Here is a 20,960-nt window from a genome sequence, read left to right on the forward strand (position 1 = left end):
CATGACACACTTATCTTTGTACTCCTCAACTGATTGCCGCCACACATGCTTGAGACCATCTGAACCAAACAAATTAATCTTGGTCTCATCAGACCATAGGACATGGTTCCAGTAATCCATGTCCTTTGTTGACATGTCTTCAGCAAACTGTTTGCGGGCTTTCTTGTGTAGAGACTTCAGAAGAGGCTTCCTTCTGGGGTGACAGCCATGCAGACCAATTTGATGTAGTGTGCGGCGTATGGTCTGAGCACTGACAGGCTGACCCCCCACCTTTTCAATCTCTGCAGCAATGCTGACAGCACTCCTGCGTCTATCTTTCAAAGACAGCAGTTGGATGTGACGCTGAGCACGTGCACTCAGCTTCTTTGGATGACCAACGCAAGGTCTGTTCTGAGTGGACCCTGCTCTTTTAAAATGCTGGATGATCTTGGCCACTGTGCTGCAGCTCAGTTTCAGGGTGTTGGCAATCTTCTTGTAGCCTTGGCCATCTTCATGTAGCGCAACAATTCGTCTTTTAAGATCCTCAGAGAGTTCTTTGCCATGAGGTGCCATGTTGGAACTTTCAGTGACCAGTATGAGAGAGTGTGAGAGCTGTACTACTAAATTGAACACACCTGCTCCCTATGCACACCTGAGACCTAGTAACACTAACAAATCACATGACATTTTGGAGGGAAAATGACAAGCAGTGCTCAATTTGGACATTTAGGGGTGTAGTCTCTTAGGGGTGTACTCACTTTTGTTGCCGGTGGTTTAGACATTAATGGCTGTATATTGAGTTATTTTGAGGGAAGAATAAATTTACACTGTTATATAAGCTGCACACAGACTACTTTTCATTGTGTCAAAGTGTCATTTTGTCAGTGTTGTCCCATGAAAAGATATACTTAAATATCTGCAGAAATGTGAGGGGTGTACTCACTTTTGTGATACACTGTATATGCAGTGCTTGCATCTGACTCATCTGTGTTCATTTAACAGGGATATCGAGATCCTCGCTCTTTTCGTGTCCTGTATGTGCCATGATCTGGACCACCGAGGAACCAACAACTCCTTCCAGGTGGCCTCGGTAAGAAACTATAATAATAACAACAACAACGTCACATCTTGGTTTGACAATCAAGCGTCTGGTGTTTGGTTTTAATGCTGCATGAGTCAGAATTTCTATTTTCTGAGTGTTTTTGAATAAAATGTGGTTCGTATTTTGTAGAAATCTGTTTTGGCGGCTCTGTACAGCTCAGAGGGATCAGTGATGGAGGTAAACACACACACACACAGTCACACACACCTCAAACAACAGATCTACTGGGGATTTTGGCTAATATAAATTTAACTGTTTCCACACTGTTTTTTTAACTAGTTAAATTAGTGTACATTAATGCTGGTTCTGATAGAAAGGTGTCAGAATACACAGGGCATCACAGTTTGTTGCGTATGGGGCTGCATAGCCGCAGACCAGTCAGGGTGCCCATGCTGACCCCTGCTCACCATCAAAAGCGCCAACAATGGGCATGTGAGCATCGGAACTGGGCCACAGAGCAATGGAAGAAGGTGGCCTGGTCTGATGGATCATGTTTTCTTTTACATCACGTGGATGGTCGGGTGCGTGTGTGTCACATACTCTGGGAACACATGGCACCAGGATGCACTATGGGAAGAAGGCAAGTGGGCGGAGGCAGTGTGATGCTTTGGGCGACGTTCTGCTGGGAAACCTTGGGTCCTGCCATCCATGTGGATGTTACCCTGACACGTAGCACCTACCTAAGCATCGTTGCAGACCATGTTCACCCTCTCATGGAGACGCTATTCCCTGGTATCTGTGGCCTCTTTCAGCAGGATGATGCGCCCTGCCACAAAGCAAAAATGGTTCAGGAACGGTTTGAGGAGCACAACAACAAACACAATGTCTCAGTTTTTGTTTAGCTGAAGGCAAACTTTAGAAATTGAACATTATTTTTATAAAATGTTATAAAGTAATGTATTTTTGCAAATATTGCAGGTGTAAAATGTCAGGAAAACATTTCTGTTTGTCTGTGGGGCAGCAATTTAGAACCTGAATGTACTGGAGATTATAGGTTTTTGTTTCTGTTTAAGATGCTCACATTTGCTATATACATTTACATTTATGGCATTTAGCTGACATTTCAATCCAGAATGACTTGGAATTGTAACTGTAATCCGATCTAGCTATTGAGGATTAATTGTGAGGGCTTTGCTGAGCGGCCCAACAGTGGCAACCAATAAAAAAAAGAATCTGTGATCTGTTTATTGAAATTACATAAAAAATAAACATGTATATGTACAATGTAAATTAAATGATAGATAATTACAGTGTTTACTGTTGTTAAATCGTAGAATGCTGCTATAACAAAGATGTTAATCTGATTTGTAATAACACATCTGGAACGTGCAGACAGGGCCTACGTGCACAGTTTATCATTTGAATACAAAGGAGTATTTAACGAGAACAATGCTAATTAGCATGAACATGTTTCTGTAATAAGTTCATCTGCATTATGAATAAAACTTGATTCTCAGGAGGCTCGACGGCAGCGAATACACAATTCTGATCTTTACATTGCTGATAATAGTATTTATTTTTATGCTGAATATATACTGTAGGCCCCACCTTTACCTTTAAATTGGGAGTGTTTTTCCCACAAGATTTTGGAGTTTGTCTGTGGGAATCCAGGCATTAATTGGTGAGTCAGTCTAGTGTAGGTAATGTAGGTATGTAGGTAACTGTTTCTGTGTGTGTGTGTGTGTGTGTGTGTGTGTGTACAGCGGCATCACTTTGCTCAGGCCATCGCCATCCTAAACACACGGGGCTGCAACATCTTCGAAAAGTTCTCCAGAAAGGTACAACACACTCTATTCTATATATAATATACTATAATATACTATTCTATACATTCTAATACTCTGTAACACATGCTAACGTTTCTGTATATAAAATAAATAAAACTGTGTAACTGTGTGTGTGTGTGTTCAGGACTATCAGAGAATGCTGGACCTGATGAGGGAAATTATTTTGGCTACTGATCTCGCCCATCATCTCCGCATCTTCAAAGATCTGCAGAAGATGGCAGAAGGTAAAGAAAATCCAGATGTGTGGGAGCGGGGATGTAAAGATGAAATCCAAAAATTACTTAAGAAGGATGTCCACATACTTTTGACCATATGATATTACTTAAACAACTGATATATGTCTATAATACTAGCTCTGCTTTATAATTATGATGTATAATAATAATAAATATGTATGTTTGTATGTGTAGCTGGGTACAATCCCAAAAGCCAGACGCACCACAGCCTGCTCCTGTGCCTGCTGATGACCTCCTGTGACCTTTCAGATCAGACCAAGGGCTGGAAGACCACCAGAAAAATCGCTGTAAGACCCTCAGCTTTTATCTTCCACGATCTTTTATGTATTCATGTCAAGAAACTGGTTCCATCATCCACCAGTGGAGTGTTCATGGAACCACATAAGGAAGTGTAATGGTGGGAGCATCATGATATGATGCTGGAAACTCGAATAGAGCAAAAGTATCAGGACACAGAGGAACATTTAATCTCTTCAACTGTATCTAAAGATGAAGGTGCTGCATGGACCAGACATTAAGACTTTAATCCTACATATGTGGATTCATAACTTGTGAGGGCATCAGAGGGACCCTCATCACCTGGTGGAACTAGAGACAGGTTTATAGAAGGGTTGTAGGTGTGGATGTTGTGATGGTTCAGTGTCGGCGCTGATGTTGTGTAACGCTGTTCTTTTTTACTCTGTTTGTTCTTTTAGGAGCTGATCTACAAAGAGTTCTTCTCACAGGGGGATCTGGTGCGTCGACTTTCAATATAAACATAAACAATAATTCATAATCATTTATTTATTATTTATTTAGGTGTAAAATATGTGTGTGTGTATATGTGATGTACATGTTTGTGAATGTGTTGTGTTATGTGTGTATGTGTATTTATGTGTGCATTTGTGTATTTATGTATGCATGTGTGTATGTGTGTATTAATGTATGTGTGTGTATGTGTTGTGTGGATATATGAGTGTATATGGATATATATGTGTATGTATATGTCTGTATATGTGTGTATTTCTGTGTGTATATGTGTGTGTATGTAGGTACATGTATGTGTGTATGTGTGTAAATGGATATGTGTGTGCATGTATATGTGTGTATTAATGTATGTGTGTATATGTGTAAATGGATATGTGTGTATATGTGTACATGTATGTGTATGCGTGTATTTATGTATGTATATGGATATATGTGTGTATGTATGTGTGTATTAATGTATGTGTGTATATGTGTTGTGTGCATATGTGTGTGTATGTATATGTCTGTATATGTGTGTATTTATGTGTGTATATGTGTATATGTGTGTGTATGTGGGTACATGTATGTGTATGCGTGTATTTATGTGTGTATATATGGATATGTGTGTGTATGTATGTGTATATATGTATTAATGTGTGGGTGTGTGTGTATTTATATGTGTGCATATGTGTGGGTGGATATGTGTGTATGTGTTGTGTATATGTGTGTGTATATGTGTATTAATGTGTGTGTGTGTGTGTGTGTGTGTGTGTGTGTGTGTAGGAGAAGGCGATGGGGAACAGACCCAGTGAGATGATGGACAGAGAGAAGGCGTACATCCCTGAACTACAGATCAGCTTTATGGAGCACATCGCCATGCCCATCTACAAGTGAGAGCCTCATCACGCTTACTAGTCATTCATTCATCCTGGTCAGGGTCACGGTGGGTCCTGTATGGAGCACCAGTCCATCACAGGGTACCAAACAGTGACTCACTTACTCATGTCATGCACTTTGTGATCAGGTGGCACAACTTCGGCACAAAGTACTCCAGTTTCTTCTCACTTACGTGCAGAAGGTGGATTGGTTGGTCTAAATTACCCGTGTATATAAGTGAAAAGTGTGTGACACCATGTACAAATACACACACTTGTGTAGCCAAAAGTATGTGGACACCTGACCATGAGCTTGTCATGGACCCTATTGAAATGTGTCTGTGGGAATTTGAGCCCATTCGGTGCATAGAGCAATTCTGATGTTTGACAAGGAGGCCTGGCTCACAATCAGTGTTCCAATTCATCCCAAAGCAGCAACGTGTACAAAACGAGCCCCATAGTCATGTGAAAACAGGATAGGATCTTCCCCAAACTGTTGCCACAAAGCTTATCCGATTGTTTTTATATAAATCCGCCTCTCTCCCTTCCGACAGGCTGCTGCAGGAGATTTTCCCGCGCTCGACGGAGCTGTACGAGCGCGTGGCCGCCAACCGTGAGCAGTGGACCAAAGTTTCGCACAAGTTCACCATCCGCGGGTTGCCTAGTAACAACTCGCTGGACTTCCTGGACGAGGAGTACGAGCTGATGCAGGCGCAGGGCGCGTTCGGGGACGACGCCCACAGTATGAACGGCTGCGCCGAGGAGAAGTGCTGCGGGAGAGACCAGTGATGCCCGCTCCAACCCGGAAAGGAAAGGTCCGAGTTTCACTTTCTGGCCATCGCAGAGGAGACCGACACTGGAGTTGAGCCAAGCTGATATGCTGCAGACAAATGATGTCATTTCCTGCCATCCGAACCATTCGCGTCGTAGGGAGAGCGCCTTCGAGTGGCCGGCGCCGCCCCCGCGCTTCTGAATGTTGTTTATTATTCACGCTCAGAACAAAACCTCGTCTCATGTTTTACCTTCTGTCCTGCTGGAGGCGTTACAGATCACGCCGATACGTCTATAAATATTTAGAGAATTTTATTTATTTATTGCAAGCTAGCGAGACGCAGGATGAGCAACCGTGCTGACTTTTATTTGAACGATTAAGACAATCAAGTCACTGGACCCGAAGTCAATTCCGTTTTCTTATTTTTTGGAGCAACAGTCTGTTAATCTAGCAGCCGTGCGGGTGCTGCTGAGCTGTCTGTAGGGTTTCTGATGAGTAAGATCAAAGCACTGAGCTCCAATCCGAATCCTGATCGACAGCGAATCAGGATAATTCATCAGATTCACGTTTAGCTCCTGTACACAGATTCTTCTACAGTTCTAAAATCCCTCAGACATCTTTTGAGAGCTCCTTGGAAAAAGAAAGTGGTGCTTGGACCCTGATGATTTATGGCTGGCAGCTAAATAAAATGCATTTCTTTTTTTACTGACCCCCCCGTCAACCCCCCAGGCTAGGCTAACACCATCGGATTCATCCCAGTTGAATCGTTTTCATCATGACCGACCCAAAGACTGAACTCGTCTCTGGAGTTTGCGGATCAGACGCTACTCTTGAGGGCGCGGTTCTGACTCTGTGTAAATAACGTAACGCTCCTGAGGAATTCTAAGGGCTACGGGGCCGCTCGTGGCGGCACGTGAAGAGGTTTCCTTCTCAGGCGGCAGAATTCTGTATGAACATGGATTTGCCTTACAACGTCTGTTTTGCCTTGGTAGTAAAGACGAGAGTTTTACACTGTATTATTATTAATATTAATATATATTTAGATATTGTACAGATCTGAAGCTGTGTGGATTTATCTGCAGTGTTTAACGTGGTATCACAGGTGAGGGAGTAAAAATCAGAGATCAGAAACAGTTCATGAGCTACGTCCACTAAACTCATCCGGAGTTTCAGCTTTTCTTCACATTCGGTTCCATTTCAGTATCATTAACAAAACAAAACAGCAGCTCCTGGTGGTGCATCCTGGTCTTCTTCATGATCTTGGTAAAAACAGGACCGGTCGGACCAGTAAACCTTCCTCCACTGCTGTCATGTCCAGTTCTGATACCTGTGTGCCCAGGGTTTGACACAGCATGTGTTGGGACACGTTCACCTCATCACCAGGATTAAAATCACCTTCAGTTTGATCCTCAGTAGATCTTCTGTTGGTCCATATCAGGTGCCACAGCCTTCATGTCGTCCCTTCTCTGACTTCGTCTGGTCGTACTGATCTGATCCTTATCAAAGTCCCTCAGGTCTTTACTTCTTCTTTTAACCCTTTAATGGTCCGCTTAACCTTTGGGTTGAGTTTACTTTTAGTCTAAATACTAAAATAAGCTGTATTTAAATACGGTAAAAACACACGCTGGAACCAGAACTGGGATCTCGAATACATCGTATCGAATCTCAGCTCTGCCTGCCGGCTAACATGAACAACGATTGGCCTGTTGTTCATATATGGGCGGGACTAAGCCGGATGGGGTCTCCCTCTCTCCCATGACTGGTGCAATTACGACTCTGCTGGCTGATTGGTGGCGCCTGCACAGAGATGAGAAAAGAGTTCTCTCAGGGTGTGTCTCTCCATACACAACACTGAGCTGCACTGCACTCGTCAAAGTGTAGGTGATAGGATGCATACGGCTGCTGCCCACGTGTCGGAGGGGGCGTGGGTTAGCTTCGTTCTCCTCAATCAGAGCGGGGATCGACATTGGTGGAGAGGAAGCGTGACGCAATCGGGCAATTGGACGCGCTAAAAAGGGAGAAAATGCGTAAAGAAAATTACTAAATAAATAATAATAAATACACACAAAATAACATTCACTTAAATAAGTAGGAAACAAAAGATTCTTATTTTTTAATTTTAATTAAATAATTAAATAAAAATGTCTCTCTAATGAACATTAAAACCCTGCGGATTCTCTGTGGGATTAAACTTCTGTATTTATTCATCGAGCCAGAAAAATCAGTTCCATCAAACATAAACTTCCATTTAGTGTTTTAGTTTAATGCTGAATAATCCAGTTCATTCTGATCCATTTTAATTCAGGCTCACTTCAAAATGTAAACGCTTGAATGCAGTGACTTGAATTTTGGATTTTTTGATGTTTTATAACCACGTTTCCTTCACACTGAATTTAAATATTATTATAAATACTGGAGATTATTTTCTGCTTTAGATTCTGGTGTCTCATCATCACCGAGTCTCATCATGTTACAACCTGTACAGATTTTACATAAATTACTTTCTTTGTTTCTATCGGTGGTTAAATGCTGGTTTATTTTATTTTATTTCTTTTTATTCTGTTTCATATTTTTTAGACTTGGAAACATGTTCTCGTGCCAATCTTCAGACTTTACAGTGTAAATATGAATCGAAAGAAAAGACTCTCTATATGTAATTAAAAGATAAAAAGTTATTTTATGTATTTAAAGAGACGGTGTGTAACGACAGTGTTGCTTTTTACTTTATTCTTGTGGATTTTACTTGGCGCTCGTGGCCTTTATTTCATTTAGAGTCACAATCAGAAGCTCAGAATTTAAAAATAAAATCTAACCTGGAATATTTAAATAATTAAACTTATTTTAAAGCCTCCTGTGGAAAATAAAAGCTTTTATGTTGATTTTAATTTGGTTAAAATGATCATTTTATAAACCTCACACGGCTGATAAAGGTAAAATGAGCAGCGCTGGATCGGATCAGATTCAGATTTCACTAGAACTGCTGGTTTTATTGAGTTTTTTTATTTCTGTATTAAGGTGTTTTCTTGTTTCTCTCGGTCATTGTGGCCTCAGGTGCAAATTGACGTTCAGTCCGTGTAGATATTGTACAGCTCTGAGTGTGTCATTACAATGATGTCAAAGGCCAGTTAAGATTAAAAAAAGAGGTGAATTTTTATTCTAATAAATTTTAGAAAATGATTTATGAGTCTTTGTTGAGTCTTTATATTCAAGCTCTAAACTGTAGTAACTAAAACCAAACTAGTTAAATACTCGAACTCGTAGAATAAATTCTTACTCACCCAAACATGAACCATTAAATTTAGTTCATTTAGTCGGGAATCACTTCAGTGCAAACACACACACACACCTATAGGGCAATTCAGTGTCTCCAATTAACTTGACTGCCACCGTGCCGCCCTGTCTGTTTATCTGTCTGTCAATCTATTTATCTATCTATCTATCTATTTATCTGTCTGTCTATCTATCTTTCTATCTATCTATCTGTCTGTCTATCTATCTATCTGTCTGTCTATCTATCTATCTGTCTGTCTATCTATCTATCTGTCTGTCTGTCTATCTATCTGTCTATCTGTCTGTCTATCTATCTCTATCTAAATATTTGTTCCCATATTATTTGTTCCCATAAAACAAATAAAAGACATTTTACCGTCCAAACATCGTCCATATAAACAGTAATGAAACTGAGATATTTCTCCTTTTGCTGATTTTATTTAACACACTGCAAACATGATTTATTACCAAATAACCTTTTAAATGTGATCAGAGGAGAATTTATTTGTTCATGGATACGATTCGTTCACGTATCACGTCTCTATAAACCTACAGGACCCACCAGAACTCAGAAACTCCAGGAGCGCTCAGGAATCTATACGGGTTCAATAAGGGAAACTGCAGTTTAACTTGGTACACAGGATTTTAAAGGTCATTATTTCTATACTGATCCTACATTTGGCTGCAGATGTGAGTTTTCGTTCAATCCGTGTAAATATTCTACAAATGGCAACTGCAATAAACACGAGGTGAACTTCATTCAATTCAGTTTAATAACACAAAGCAAAATACAGCCAGTAAAATCTCTCCCACACAAACCACAGCAGGAAGGTTTCAAATACAACATGACGTCAGCTCGACTGAACATCACGAATCTTTCAATAATTCTTCATATTAAAAAATGAATTCAATTCTGCTTCTTTTGTGGCTCCCGTAAATTACATTCGCATGAAAAATAAGACACAGCTGAGTAAGAGTTAATGATTTCATTCCACATGCCAACGATTTTTATCATCAAATTTTATTCTGCTAGCACACCAGCGCCGAGATTCTGAACTTCTCGGTTCGAAAATCGGTGCTGCCACCGGTCGGCTGGGCGCCATCTGGCGGGCATAATTGGCAGATACTAATTGGCTACCGTATCTGCTAGGGCGGGACGACCGGACTATGTGTGGGTGGGTCTTCGTACGCTGTGTAAGGACCCCGATTGGCGGAGGAGACGCCCATGCAGGGCTGTGCACGTGTCGGGAGAGGCGCGTACAGCGACGTGCTCTCCTCGGATGCAATCGGGTATCCCTCAGCAGCGGAAGACAAATGGACTGTGCTAAATCGGGAGGAAAACGGGGAGAAAATTCATAAAAAATAATAAAAATAATACAAATAAAAGCAGAATTGTAGGATTATAAATCAGTCATCGTTTTTATTTGGTCCTGCGCCTCGTATCTTCAGTCCACACAATAAAAATAGAAGCAATTTAATGGAATTTATTAATACATTATTAATACTGACCCTCCCAACACACACACACACACACACACACCATTTCCCTGCAGCCTGCGTTCATCCATGTGATCGAAGTTTGTGGGAATTTGTGCCCATTTAAAAAAAAAAAAAAGCACTTGTGTGATCAGGCACTGACGCTGGATGAGGACGCCTGGCTCACAATCAGCTTTCCAATTCATCCTGTAAAGTTCCACACCACTCATCAAACCAAACCAAACCAAACCAGGTCTTTATGACCCTCACGTGTGTGTGTGTGTGTGTGTGTGTGTGTGTGTGTTAATAATCCCAGGACGGTTGTTGGTCCCGTAGTGAGTCCTGGATGGTGCGCATGTCCCTGAGCAGACGCAGGCTGTTCTTACCGCCCTCCCCGGGTTTGGATTTCACCTTCGGTGCAGACGTGACCTTCGCTTCACCTTCGAACGCACGATTCCGCTTCCTCAGCTTCTCCATCTGAGAAACAAAAACACACACGGAGCATTTATTCAATTCCACATCTGATCGTGCGCTGGACTGCACAGGTACACCTGGCACCATATGGTGCACCTGGTCATGACTTCCATCAGGTGCAGCTCGTAACGTTATCAACTCTCAATCGTACGCAGTTGTAGAAATCATGACTGGGCCTCCTCTAAACACAAATCTGAACAAATCTGTCATGTGTACTGCTCTTTTCCAGTGCTCCAGGGTCCAGGTTTTGTGCTCTTTACATTATTGAGGTGAATGGATGTCATACCATGCATTGTAGCTGTGTAGCTCCACCATATATGGTTAATGTTAAAAAACTGTGTGTTAAAGGTGTTCATTCAGTTCTGGGGGTATATTTGGGGCTGGGGGGGGGGGGGGGGGGTCAACTTTTGGGGTGTTTAGTAACGACCCTCTTCTAGTCAGTGAGCCACTTGCACCCACTGTTTCACGTCACTGATGCGGTTTTGACTTATATTGTGAGATCTGATTTAAATTGTAAGATTTTTCTGACTGATGTACCTGCAATTTGGCCCCTTATGGAACTCTGTTAGTTGCCTTATGTTGTAAGATCTGACATATTCACATATCTTCCACATCTTCAACGTTTAGCAGACGCCTTTATCCAAAGCGACGTACATTACAGTTACAGAATACAGTTTGAGCAACTGAGGGTTAAGCAGCTTGCTCAAGCTGGCAGTGGTGGGGCTTGAACCAGTGACCTTCTGGTTACTAGTCCAGTACCTTAACCACTAGGCTACAGCTTGCCCTTAAGTACCAGTCAGAACTAATACAGGGTGTTTATGTGCTCTAAATACATATAACTATCTGACCACGAGAATGTTGGACTTAATATGAGAAGGCCTGGCTCACAGTTGATGTTCCAATTCATCCACACCGAACTCTTCAAAAATGGTCTTTATATCCCTTGGTTGAAGGGACATGGTCATGCTAAAACAGGCAATGCCCTTCCCCAAACTGTTGCCACAAAGTTACATAGAACTGATTCGAGTGTCGTGAATCCTCTTCACTACACCTGAGCCTGATGGCGTCTCACTTTGGCGATCTGCTCTCCCTTCCCCTCCATCTTCTTCACCAGGTTCTCCAACTCACGCTCTAGATCCTGCCGTAATCTGTCCGATCGACACCCATCGATCTGCTTCCCCAACTCCTGGTGTTCACTGGAAGACAAGAGAAACCCAGACATGATTAGGAATATTCCATTAGAGACGTTATAGTTAAAAAAGAAGGAACAGAACCATGGAAGCACATTCTGAGATCTTTCAGGAAGGATTTATTGAGTATGGGAAGTGACGAAGTTGCCACGGTAAGGAGCCACTGGACCTGCTCAAGAGCCCCGTCTTCAACCCTGCCAGACACTTTTGGGATGAACTGGAATGTTGACTGTGAGCCAGCCATGTCGTACCCCCCAAAATCTAGTTGTTTTCAATTCCTGATTGGGCTGCTTGTACGAACACACTCCAGAGGAGCGGAGACTGTTGTAGTCACAATAGAGGGTCAGGTTCAGTCTCTAAATAGGGCGGCACGGTGGCTCGGTGGGTAGCACTGTCGCCTCACAGCAAGAAGGTCCTGGGTTCGATCCCCAGGCGGGGCGGTCCGGGTCCCTTATGTACGAAGTTTGCATGTTCTCCCCGTGTCTGCGTGGGTTTCCTCCGGGAGCTCCGGTTTCCTCCCACAGTCCAAAAACATGCAGTCAGGTTAATTGGAGACACTGAATTACGCTATAGGTGAATGTGTGTGTGTGTCTGCCCTGCGATGGACTGGCGCCCCGTCCAGGGTGTTACTGTGTGCCTTGCGCCCATTGAAAAGCTGGTATAGGCTCCAGCACTGATTGGATAAGCGGTTCAGACAGTGAGTGAGAGGAGAATCCACTCTGTTACGCTAACCCACCACCTCTGGGATCTGGGTTTGAATCTCGGCCGTGCTTTCGGCCGGTGGCTGCAGCCCTGCGATGGGCTGGCGCCCTTGTCCGGGGTATTTCCGCCTCACGCCCAGGGTCTCCCGGTGGAACCGGACCCACCACGACCCCGACCCAAAACGATTTAAACACGTTTCTATATAATAAGATCCGAATCATCACACACTCACAGGCTCATGTGGCCGAACTCGTCCTGCAGCGCCAGCAGCAGCTCCGAGAGCTCCTCGTTACAGGACGAAGACGACGAACCGCTGCTGGACTGACCGTCGGCGCTGGTGATGGGTGTGGATCCCAGTACACGCTGGTTACAGAGCTGGCGGTTGTGCTGTTTCAGGAGGTGCAGGACGTGCTGGACGTTCGCTCGGACCGAGTGGCTCGTTCCTGTGGACTGGAAACCCAGAACAATTGAATAAGTGTTAAACATTTCTTACATTATGGACAGTGTGTGTGTGTGTGTGTGTGTGTGTGTGTGTGTGTGTACCTTTCCGGCTACAAAAGGAACGTCACCCAGGCTCAGCCTGTAATGTGGCTGTGTGTGAGAAAGCTGCTGCTGTAGAGACTTCTGGGAAATAATAAGAAAACCAACATGAATGTACGTACATTCGGCTGCTCTTAAAGCTGCGGTATGTAAACGTGGAGATTTGGAGACCTCTCTGGTAGGAATACGTTACTGCAAGTGAAAAATCATCAGCGAGAACTGAAGCAAACGGTAAGTCTATTTCTGTAAGATTCTTTTTACAATCAGATGCCATTTGTCATAATCTAGTCCTTTACAATTGCATTGTACCGCTTCTTTTCACCTGACAGCGGTGGATTCTCACAGAGCAGAATCTCGTCTAGAAATGCCCACATGCCTTCCGTAAAGCATCCAGCTTTAGTGTAGGAGCCTCAACCAGCCAGCAGAGGGCGCGTTTCCATAAGCAATGAGGAGGAACCCTGTCGACCTGCTTCCCTCGCTCTCTCTCGCCCTCGAGCACGGCCAATCGCGCCTGTGAGACGCCCAGCCAGGTCGACAGCACCAATCGATCTGGACTGAAATGTAGCCAAAACTTCAATTCACAATAAACGCTTCAGTTGTAGCCTAGTGGTTAAGATACTGGACTAGTAATCAGAAGGTCGCTGGTTAAAGCCCCACCACTGCCAGGTTGCCACTGTTGGGCCCTTGAGCAAGGCCCTTAACCCTCAATAGCTTAGACTGTGTACTGTCACGGTACTGTAAGTCACTTCTGATCTCATTACCTTCGATGTGCGTCTCCTCTTTTTGGTCTTTGATGATCTGGATGGGCGGGGCGATACCGACTGGATCAGGATGCGATTGGCTTCGAGACCTGTCTGTAACTGGAAAACAACCAATCAGATGAGCTCGTCTTATCTGACATGAATAAAAGTAAGAAGAACTGTTGTCGCTTTTGTGCTGTCGGCCAGCCGGGCGTCTATAAGAACAGATTACAGAGTTTATTACTGATATGACCCAGCGTCCATTTAGCATTCGAACAGCTCTCCATCATTGTATAGCCGGTAGAGGATCGTTTTACACAAGGCTGGATGAATCTAGATGATTGATTGGACGTCTTTCTGGAACAAACAGATGAACGGACAGCCGAGGACCAAACCTGAGCAGCTTTCTCCTGTACGAGCTTCCTCTGATGTTCCTCCTCCAGCAGCTTCCTCTCCAGATCTCTGATCTTCTCCTCTGCAGAGCTCTGGGTTAACGTTAACCTCCTGTACTCCCGCTCCAGCCTCTCCAGCTTCTCCAGCTTTACGCTCACGTCGTTCAGCTCACGTACGCTCTCCTACACCGACACACAAAGCACGACACACACACAGAACACTTCACCATACTGCAGCTCCGGAAAGGGGTGGAGAAGCAAAGCATCAACGCTACTGAAGTCAAGGCATCAAATAATGACCTGAATAAGAGTATGAAGGGATCCTGTTACATAAAGTAACCAGTTTATATTATTATTATTTAGAAAACTGTGGGGATTTGTGCTTCTGGATGAGCATATGTGCGTATGTGTGTGTATATATGTATGTCTGAGTGAGTATATGCGTGCCAGTGTGAGTGTGGTGTGTGTATATTTACATGTATGTACACTATATGACCAGAAGCACTTGGACACCTGACCATAAGCTTGTTGGACGTCCCATTTCAAAAACACATGGTGTTAAAAGAGGGACGTCTATGCGATCTTTTCAGCTAAGAAGGCTTCTCACAAGACTTGCCTGTAAAAATGCCTGTGGGAATTTGTGCCCATTCAGTCAAAAGAGCATTTTATGTGGCTAGGCACTGATGTTGGTCAAGAAAGCCTCAGTTGATGTTCCGGTTCATTCCAGAGCTGTTGAGTGGGATTGAGCTCTGGGCTTTTCTTCATGTCTTTATAAAGGTTTGCTTTGTGCACAGGGGCTCAGTCATGCTTGGACTGGACAGGGCCTTCCCTAAACTGTTGCTGCAAAGTTGAAATCACATAATCTCCCTTATATAATTGATTTATTACACCGGTTGGCAAATGTTGTGGCTAAACCACATGGAACCAGTAATTACTAGTGGTGTCCCAGTACTTTATGTCCATATTGTGTAGTGTGTGTGTGTAGTGTGTGTGTAGTGTGTGTGTGTAGTGTGTGTGTGTGTGTGTAGTGTGTGTGTGTTGTGTGTGTGTGTGTGTGTAGTGTGTGTGTGTGTGTGTAGTGTGTGTGTGTTGTGTGTGTGTGTGTGTAGTGTGTGTGTAGTGTGTGTAGTGTGTGTGTGTGTAGTGTGTGTGTGTGTGTGTGTGTAGTGTGTGTGTGTGTGTGTGTGTGTGTAGTGTGTGTGTAGTGTGTGTAGTGTGTGTGTGTGTGTAGTGTGTGTGTGTGTGTGTGTGTAGTGTGTAGTGTGTGTGTGTATGTGTAGTGTGTGTGTGTGTAGTGTGTGTGTGTGTGTAGTGTGTGTGTGTGTGTGTGTAGTGTGTGTGTGTGTGTGTACCTGGCGCTTCAGGACGGCGGTTCTGTTCGACTCTGTGCTCCTCACCATCCTCTTCATGTACTCCAACTGCTTCTCCAAGAGAGTACACTTAGCTTCAGCTGCAGCTAACTGAGACGCTAACTCTACACACACACACACACACACACACACACACACACACACACACACACACACACACACACACACACACACAAAACAGTATGCAGTGTGCTTTAATGTCGAATGCTCCTGACCTTAGAAAATGTATTACCTATTTACCTATAGAATATTTATGTTCCTTTATTTATAGTTTATTGTTCGTTCGGTCTGAAGTTTGAACCCGTCAGAGCTGCATCACGGTTCGTTAAACACCAAACAAGTTTCACTTAATTAAGAATTTATTTATTTATTTGGGTGTCACTTAATGGTAAAAAAGGTTTTATATTTCTGTTTTTTCACAAGGAGGTAAGGGACGTTAATTTTGTATATAAAAATAGTTAATTCATGAAATTATACAATATTTTAATAGATTTATTTATTTGCACAATAAAATTATTATAAAATAAATATAAAAAATTATTTAAAAACAAGGTTTGTTGTAGGTGAGGAAGATTGTTTGTATATAAAAATGCTAAAAAAAATAATTATTGAGATCTTTATAGATTTATTCATCTCCATTATACATTTTTGAGAAATGTTTTCATACTTTACTGATACTTTAAAATTAATGGAAAATAAATACAAACGTTATTTTAGAAAAAAAATATAATTTGTAGTATTTAATGCGTTTGTATAAAAATAGTTTGACGTTAATCCATCAAATCATTACAAGACTTTAATGGATTTATTTGTGTGTAATAAGTGCAGAGTAAACGTCTCCTATGTTTCTCTGTTAGTTTGATGACGCTCCCTAACTCGTTAGATGAAGTGGGAGCTTGACGGTTTCATTATAACCTTTCTGTAAATAAATACCTGTAATCCTAAAATTACCATAAAATAGTTTTTGTAGTATGTTGCCTACTTTCATCTGTGTAAGAAATCATAAAGAATGTGAGTGTTAGGTGTTTTTTCAACCATTTATAAAGATTGAAATGATCGTGTTGGTGACCCCTGCTCTACATGTTCTGTTTAATCACTGTGATTCTTACTGTTTATTTTAAAAAACTGCTAATAAAAATGGCCATAAATATAATACAATACAAAATGAATAAATAGGCTCAAATAGGTAAAAGAGGGTTGATTCGAGGTGCTGGAGGTCTCACCGTGGTTTTTAGGTCTCTCCGCCTCATGCTTCTTGCGCTGTTCTCTCTCCGAAAGGTTCTGCGTGTCACAGGTTCCTCTCGAAAGCCTCCTGAGGTTCTGTTCTGCTCGAGTTCTCTCCAGTTCCAGCTTACGCATCTTCTCCTGCAGGTTCTGCAGAGCTGAGAGAATCGCTGCACACACACACACACACACACACACATCACAGCAGGGCTCACGAATTAGCCTAGTGGTTAAGGTACTGGTCACTACTGCCACTGTTGGGCCCCTGAGCAAGGCCCTTAACCCTCAATTGCTCAGACTGTATACTGACACAACTGTAAGTCGCTTTGGATGAAAGCGTCTGCTAAGTGCTGAAAATGTAAATGTGTGGTTTGACCAGCAGGTGGCGCCATTTCATCAAAATAGTCAAACCACGCTTAAACCCATATATCATTCACAAGCATAGAACCCCTACTGACCAGATACTATCTGAGCACTGCAATGACCTGGTAGTATGTGTTATTGTGGTATATATGTGTGTGTGTGTGTGTGTGTGTGTGTGTGTGTATTGATGCAGCAGTGTTGTTGGGATTTTTAATCACCTTAGTGTCAGTGCTGGGCAGAGATCAGGTGTCCACTGATAAAGACTAGAGAAAGATAAAACCACATTGTGTCTCCAATTGTCCTCCTACAACCAGCGCTAACAGAGCACGTGTTCCTAATAAAGAGGCCAGTACATTTAGGATTTTAAACAGGATTTTAAAATCCCAACAACACTGCTGCACCTGCTAAACTCATATAAGAAGTGTGTGTGTGTACCTGCACTGTTGCTCTCTGGGAAGGCTTTAACAGGCCTGCTCGATGATGGTGGATGTGTGTTGATGAACGGTCGATCTGTGGGATACTCGGTGTAGGAAGATGAAGACACACAGTCCGACATCCTCCTCAAATCCTGCGCGCGCACACACACACACACACACACACACACACACACACACACACACAGAAAATAATGATGATATAAGGTGAATTCAGAAATTATTCATCATGCTGTGTGTGGTTCAAATGTATATAATTGCCGGGGTGCGCTCAGGTGGCGCAGCGAGACAAGTCGATTCCGAACTCGCAGGTTCGAGTGTCGGCTCTGCTACCGGTCGGCTGGGCGCCCTCTAGCGGGCATGACTGGCCTCCAGGCTGCTAGGGTGGGACATGACCGGATTGAACAGAGGGGTGGGGCCGTGTGAGGATCCTGCTTGCCCAGAGGTCGGGGCGTGGCTCTCCGTGTGTGAAGCCGGCCTCATGTGGGTGTGTGAGAAGGGATCAGTAGATGCACACACACTGGAGGGAGTGTGTGTCAGTCAAGTCACACTCTCCTTGGACACCACGAGGGGGGTCCCTAGCAGCAGATACGGGGGGTAAAAAAATAAAACGTATATAATTGCCATTTTTAACCATCCTACAACCTAGAATTCCATCTGGCATGACTGAGTAAGCTGACAGAAAGGCTACAATAACCCAGCATGTTAGAACCCACAACATACACTAAACTGCCAAAAGTATTCGCTCGCCTGCCTTCACACGCGTATGAACTTGAGTTCATCCTGAAAAACTTACCATATAGAAGCACTTTGTAGTTACTAGTTTTACAATTACTTTGCATCCTGTGACCACTAATGAAGGTTTAGAGAGTCGGTCGTCTTCTAGACCTTCATCAGTGCTCACAGGACGCTGCCCACGGGGCGCTGTCGGCTGGATATTTTTGGTTGGTGGACGATTCTTAGTCCGGCAGTGACGGTGAGGTGTTCAAAAACCCCAGCAGCGCTGCTGTGTCTGATCCACTCATACCAGCACAACACACACTAACACACCACCACCATGTCAGTGTCACTGCAGTGCTGAGAATCGTCCACCACCTAAATAATACCTGCTCTGTGGGGGTCCTGACCACAGAGGCAGTCAGCTCTGCCATCCGGTTATATGAACAATGATTGGCTGTTGTTCATCCAGGGCGAGAGTCGGAACATGGACCTCATAACTGATGCAATTACGACCTCTGCTGGCTGATTGACGGTGCTGCACAGAGTCTCTCCGTGCACAAAGCTGATCCGCATATGAACTCACCTCGTGCGGGTGAAAAGAGGCAGTCGGCTACTGCGTGTGTCAGTTCGCTCTCCTCAATCAGAGGCGGGGGTCAGCACCAGTAGAGAGGAAGCATAACGCAATTGGGTAGAAATTGGACGTGCTAAAAACTGGGAGAAAATTATAATGTGCAACAAAATCCTACATTTAAGCTTCATTTATAAAATCAGCTTCTCCAAAATCCTTCTTTACATTCTGTGTTTAGTTTTTTTTGTTCTGCTCTTTTGTTCAGAGCCACTAAACAACAAACTCAACTTTATTTAACGCAGTTCGACCAACATCGCTTCATTCATTTGAACGAACAGACCAGTAGCAAATCAAGTGGTTGAAATTCAGTCTCTGTAACAGTTGAACTGATTCCTGCTGCACTTTACTGATAAATAAATAAAAAAATCATGATCACTACATAGTGCTTCTATATGGTAAGTTTTTCAGGATGAACTCAAGTTCATACGCGTGTGAAGGCAGGCGAGCGAATACTTTTGGCAGTTTAGTGTATCGACCCTTAAGTTGGATGAGCCACAACAACATTAGTGGAGGAACAGGAATGTGAGGATACAGTGGGCACAGGTTCAGCCAAACTTAGTATAAACAGCATGAATCCACAGGCTGGAGGTGAATGTTTCTCAGCACACACACCAGGCTCAAGTCTCGAGTATTGCTGGACACGTGCTTCCCTTTATAAACAGAATTAACCATCATGATGCTGCACCTACAACGTGAACAGTGGGTTCACTTGCCTGCCCAGGCATCAGATCTGAATCAGACAGCTCCTTTGAGGACTATGGATGTTTAAATTAAGGCAAATCCGCAGCAGTTATGATGCACATGTCACAGCAATGTTCCACAGCAGCTCTCAGCACCCAGGATCAGCCTGGTGTTCCTAATAAATTGGCCGCAGTGTGTGTGTGTAAACAGTGTCTTGGTTACAGAGTTGTTACCTTGGTCCGCGGTGCAGCTGCTGATCCACTTCCTCTGTCCATTACACACTACTGCAATAAAATACACTCAGCTGTAATTATTAATAACAACAAATTCTGATTATATTTACGTTTAAATTCATTAAATAAAAAAATAAACACAAGAGAAATAGCGCGGAAATACACACAGTGAAGGCAGCAACAAAGAGCAACGAGACTCTCAGCGCGCATGTCAAAATAAAAGTCTAAACACGCCGTTGATTCTCAAAAATATTTGGGACGCTCTCAGTTCACCAGGGTTTTTTTTTTTTTTAATACACAGATGAGTAGATGGATATCCAGCAGGCCTGTAATCTTATGCTTCTAGTCAAATTCCCTGTTGTTATAATTTCTGAATGCAAACAAGTGAACAATTTTATTTGTTTGTTTATTTATTAGGATTTTAACGGCATGTTTTACTCTTTGGTTACATTCATGACAGAAACGGTAGTTACTCATTACACAAGGTTATATCGAACACAGTCTTGGACAATTTAGTGTCTCCAATTCACTTCACTTGCACGTCTTTGGACTGTGGGAGGAAACCGGAGCACCCGGAGGAAACCCACGCGGACACGGGGAGAACATGCAAACTCCACACAGAAAGTCGAACCCAGGACCTTCTTGCTGTGAGGCGACAGTGCTACCCACTTAGCCACCGTGCCACCCAGTGAACAATTTTACATTTACAGCAACTTACATTTGTAATGAATACAATGCAGCAAAAGGTCCTTGCTCAGGGGCCCAACACTGGCAACTTGAACCAGCAGCCGTCTGATCACTATACAGTACCTTAACCTAAGCTAGAACTCCCACTTTATATCAACATTTTAATGCAAATTAAGGTTTAAATGACTGATCTAATGAATCTAATGTTAATTAGCTGTGTGTGTATTTTTATACCACAAATGTTTTTTATGTGACTGTTGATAAAACTTGTATTATAAAACTAATAAAATAAAAAATGTGTTAAGTTTTGAAGTGAATTGTGAACTGTTAAACCGAATGAACAGTTAATAATAAATAAG

At 42.9% G+C, this 20,960-nt stretch overlaps 2 protein-coding genes across 6 annotated transcripts in view; one reads left to right on the plus strand and one right to left on the minus strand.

The window, feature by feature from the left end:
• The window catches only part of LOC134334209 (cGMP-dependent 3',5'-cyclic phosphodiesterase), a 150,170-nt gene extending 141,516 nt beyond the window's left edge, over window positions 1-8,654 (plus strand). For all 3 annotated transcript variants that reach the window (XM_063016435.1, XM_063016436.1, XM_063016437.1), the window contains 8 exons: window positions 982-1,069; window positions 1,211-1,258; window positions 2,785-2,859; window positions 2,993-3,092; window positions 3,279-3,391; window positions 3,800-3,838; window positions 4,614-4,720; window positions 5,260-8,654. In XM_063016435.1, coding sequence (XP_062872505.1) covers window positions 982-1,069; window positions 1,211-1,258; window positions 2,785-2,859; window positions 2,993-3,092; window positions 3,279-3,391; window positions 3,800-3,838; window positions 4,614-4,720; window positions 5,260-5,494 — 805 coding nt within the window. In that variant the 3' untranslated portion in view covers window positions 5,495-8,654. The remainder of the gene's footprint in view (window positions 1-981; window positions 1,070-1,210; window positions 1,259-2,784; window positions 2,860-2,992; window positions 3,093-3,278; window positions 3,392-3,799; window positions 3,839-4,613; window positions 4,721-5,259) is intronic.
• Window positions 8,655-9,502: 848 nt separating this feature from the next.
• Window positions 9,503-20,041, minus strand: cep57 (centrosomal protein 57). 3 transcript variants are annotated; one of them, XM_063016925.1, is made up of 10 exons: window positions 19,915-20,041; window positions 17,654-17,786; window positions 16,855-17,025; window positions 15,614-15,735; window positions 14,265-14,444; window positions 13,891-13,989; window positions 13,133-13,210; window positions 12,822-13,039; window positions 11,749-11,893; window positions 9,503-10,700 (listed from the first exon to the last, which is right to left on the minus strand). In XM_063016925.1, exons 1-10 carry the CDS (start codon window positions 19,954-19,956, stop codon window positions 10,527-10,529), a joined length of 1,362 nt encoding a protein of 453 aa, XP_062872995.1. In that variant the 5' UTR covers window positions 19,957-20,041; the 3' UTR covers window positions 9,503-10,526. The 3 variants fall into 3 exon arrangements, with proteins under 3 accessions (XP_062872995.1, XP_062872996.1, XP_062872994.1); XM_063016926.1 differs by having other exon boundaries at window positions 11,770-11,893; window positions 13,133-13,213; XM_063016924.1 differs by having other exon boundaries at window positions 13,133-13,213.
• Between the last annotated feature and the right edge of the window lie 919 nt (window positions 20,042-20,960).

Source organism: Trichomycterus rosablanca, chromosome 20 (genome assembly GCF_030014385.1).
Source record: "Trichomycterus rosablanca isolate fTriRos1 chromosome 20, fTriRos1.hap1, whole genome shotgun sequence".
NCBI lineage: Eukaryota > Metazoa > Chordata > Actinopteri > Siluriformes > Trichomycteridae > Trichomycterus > Trichomycterus rosablanca.

Excerpts from the sequence above, each read along its gene's own strand:
- cep57 (XM_063016924.1), bottom strand. The coding sequence starts at position 19,956 with ATGGACAGAGGAAGTGGATCAGCAGCTGCACCGCGGACCAAG. Across the intron at positions 14,445-15,613 it reads CCGCCGTCCTGAAGCGCCAG|GAGAGCGTACGTGAGCTGAA; the intron begins GTACACACACAC and ends GTGTCGGTGTAG. Across the intron at positions 11,894-12,821 it reads GAGTTCGGCCACATGAGCCT|TGAACACCAGGAGTTGGGGA; the intron begins GTGAGTGTGTGA and ends CTTGTCTTCCAG.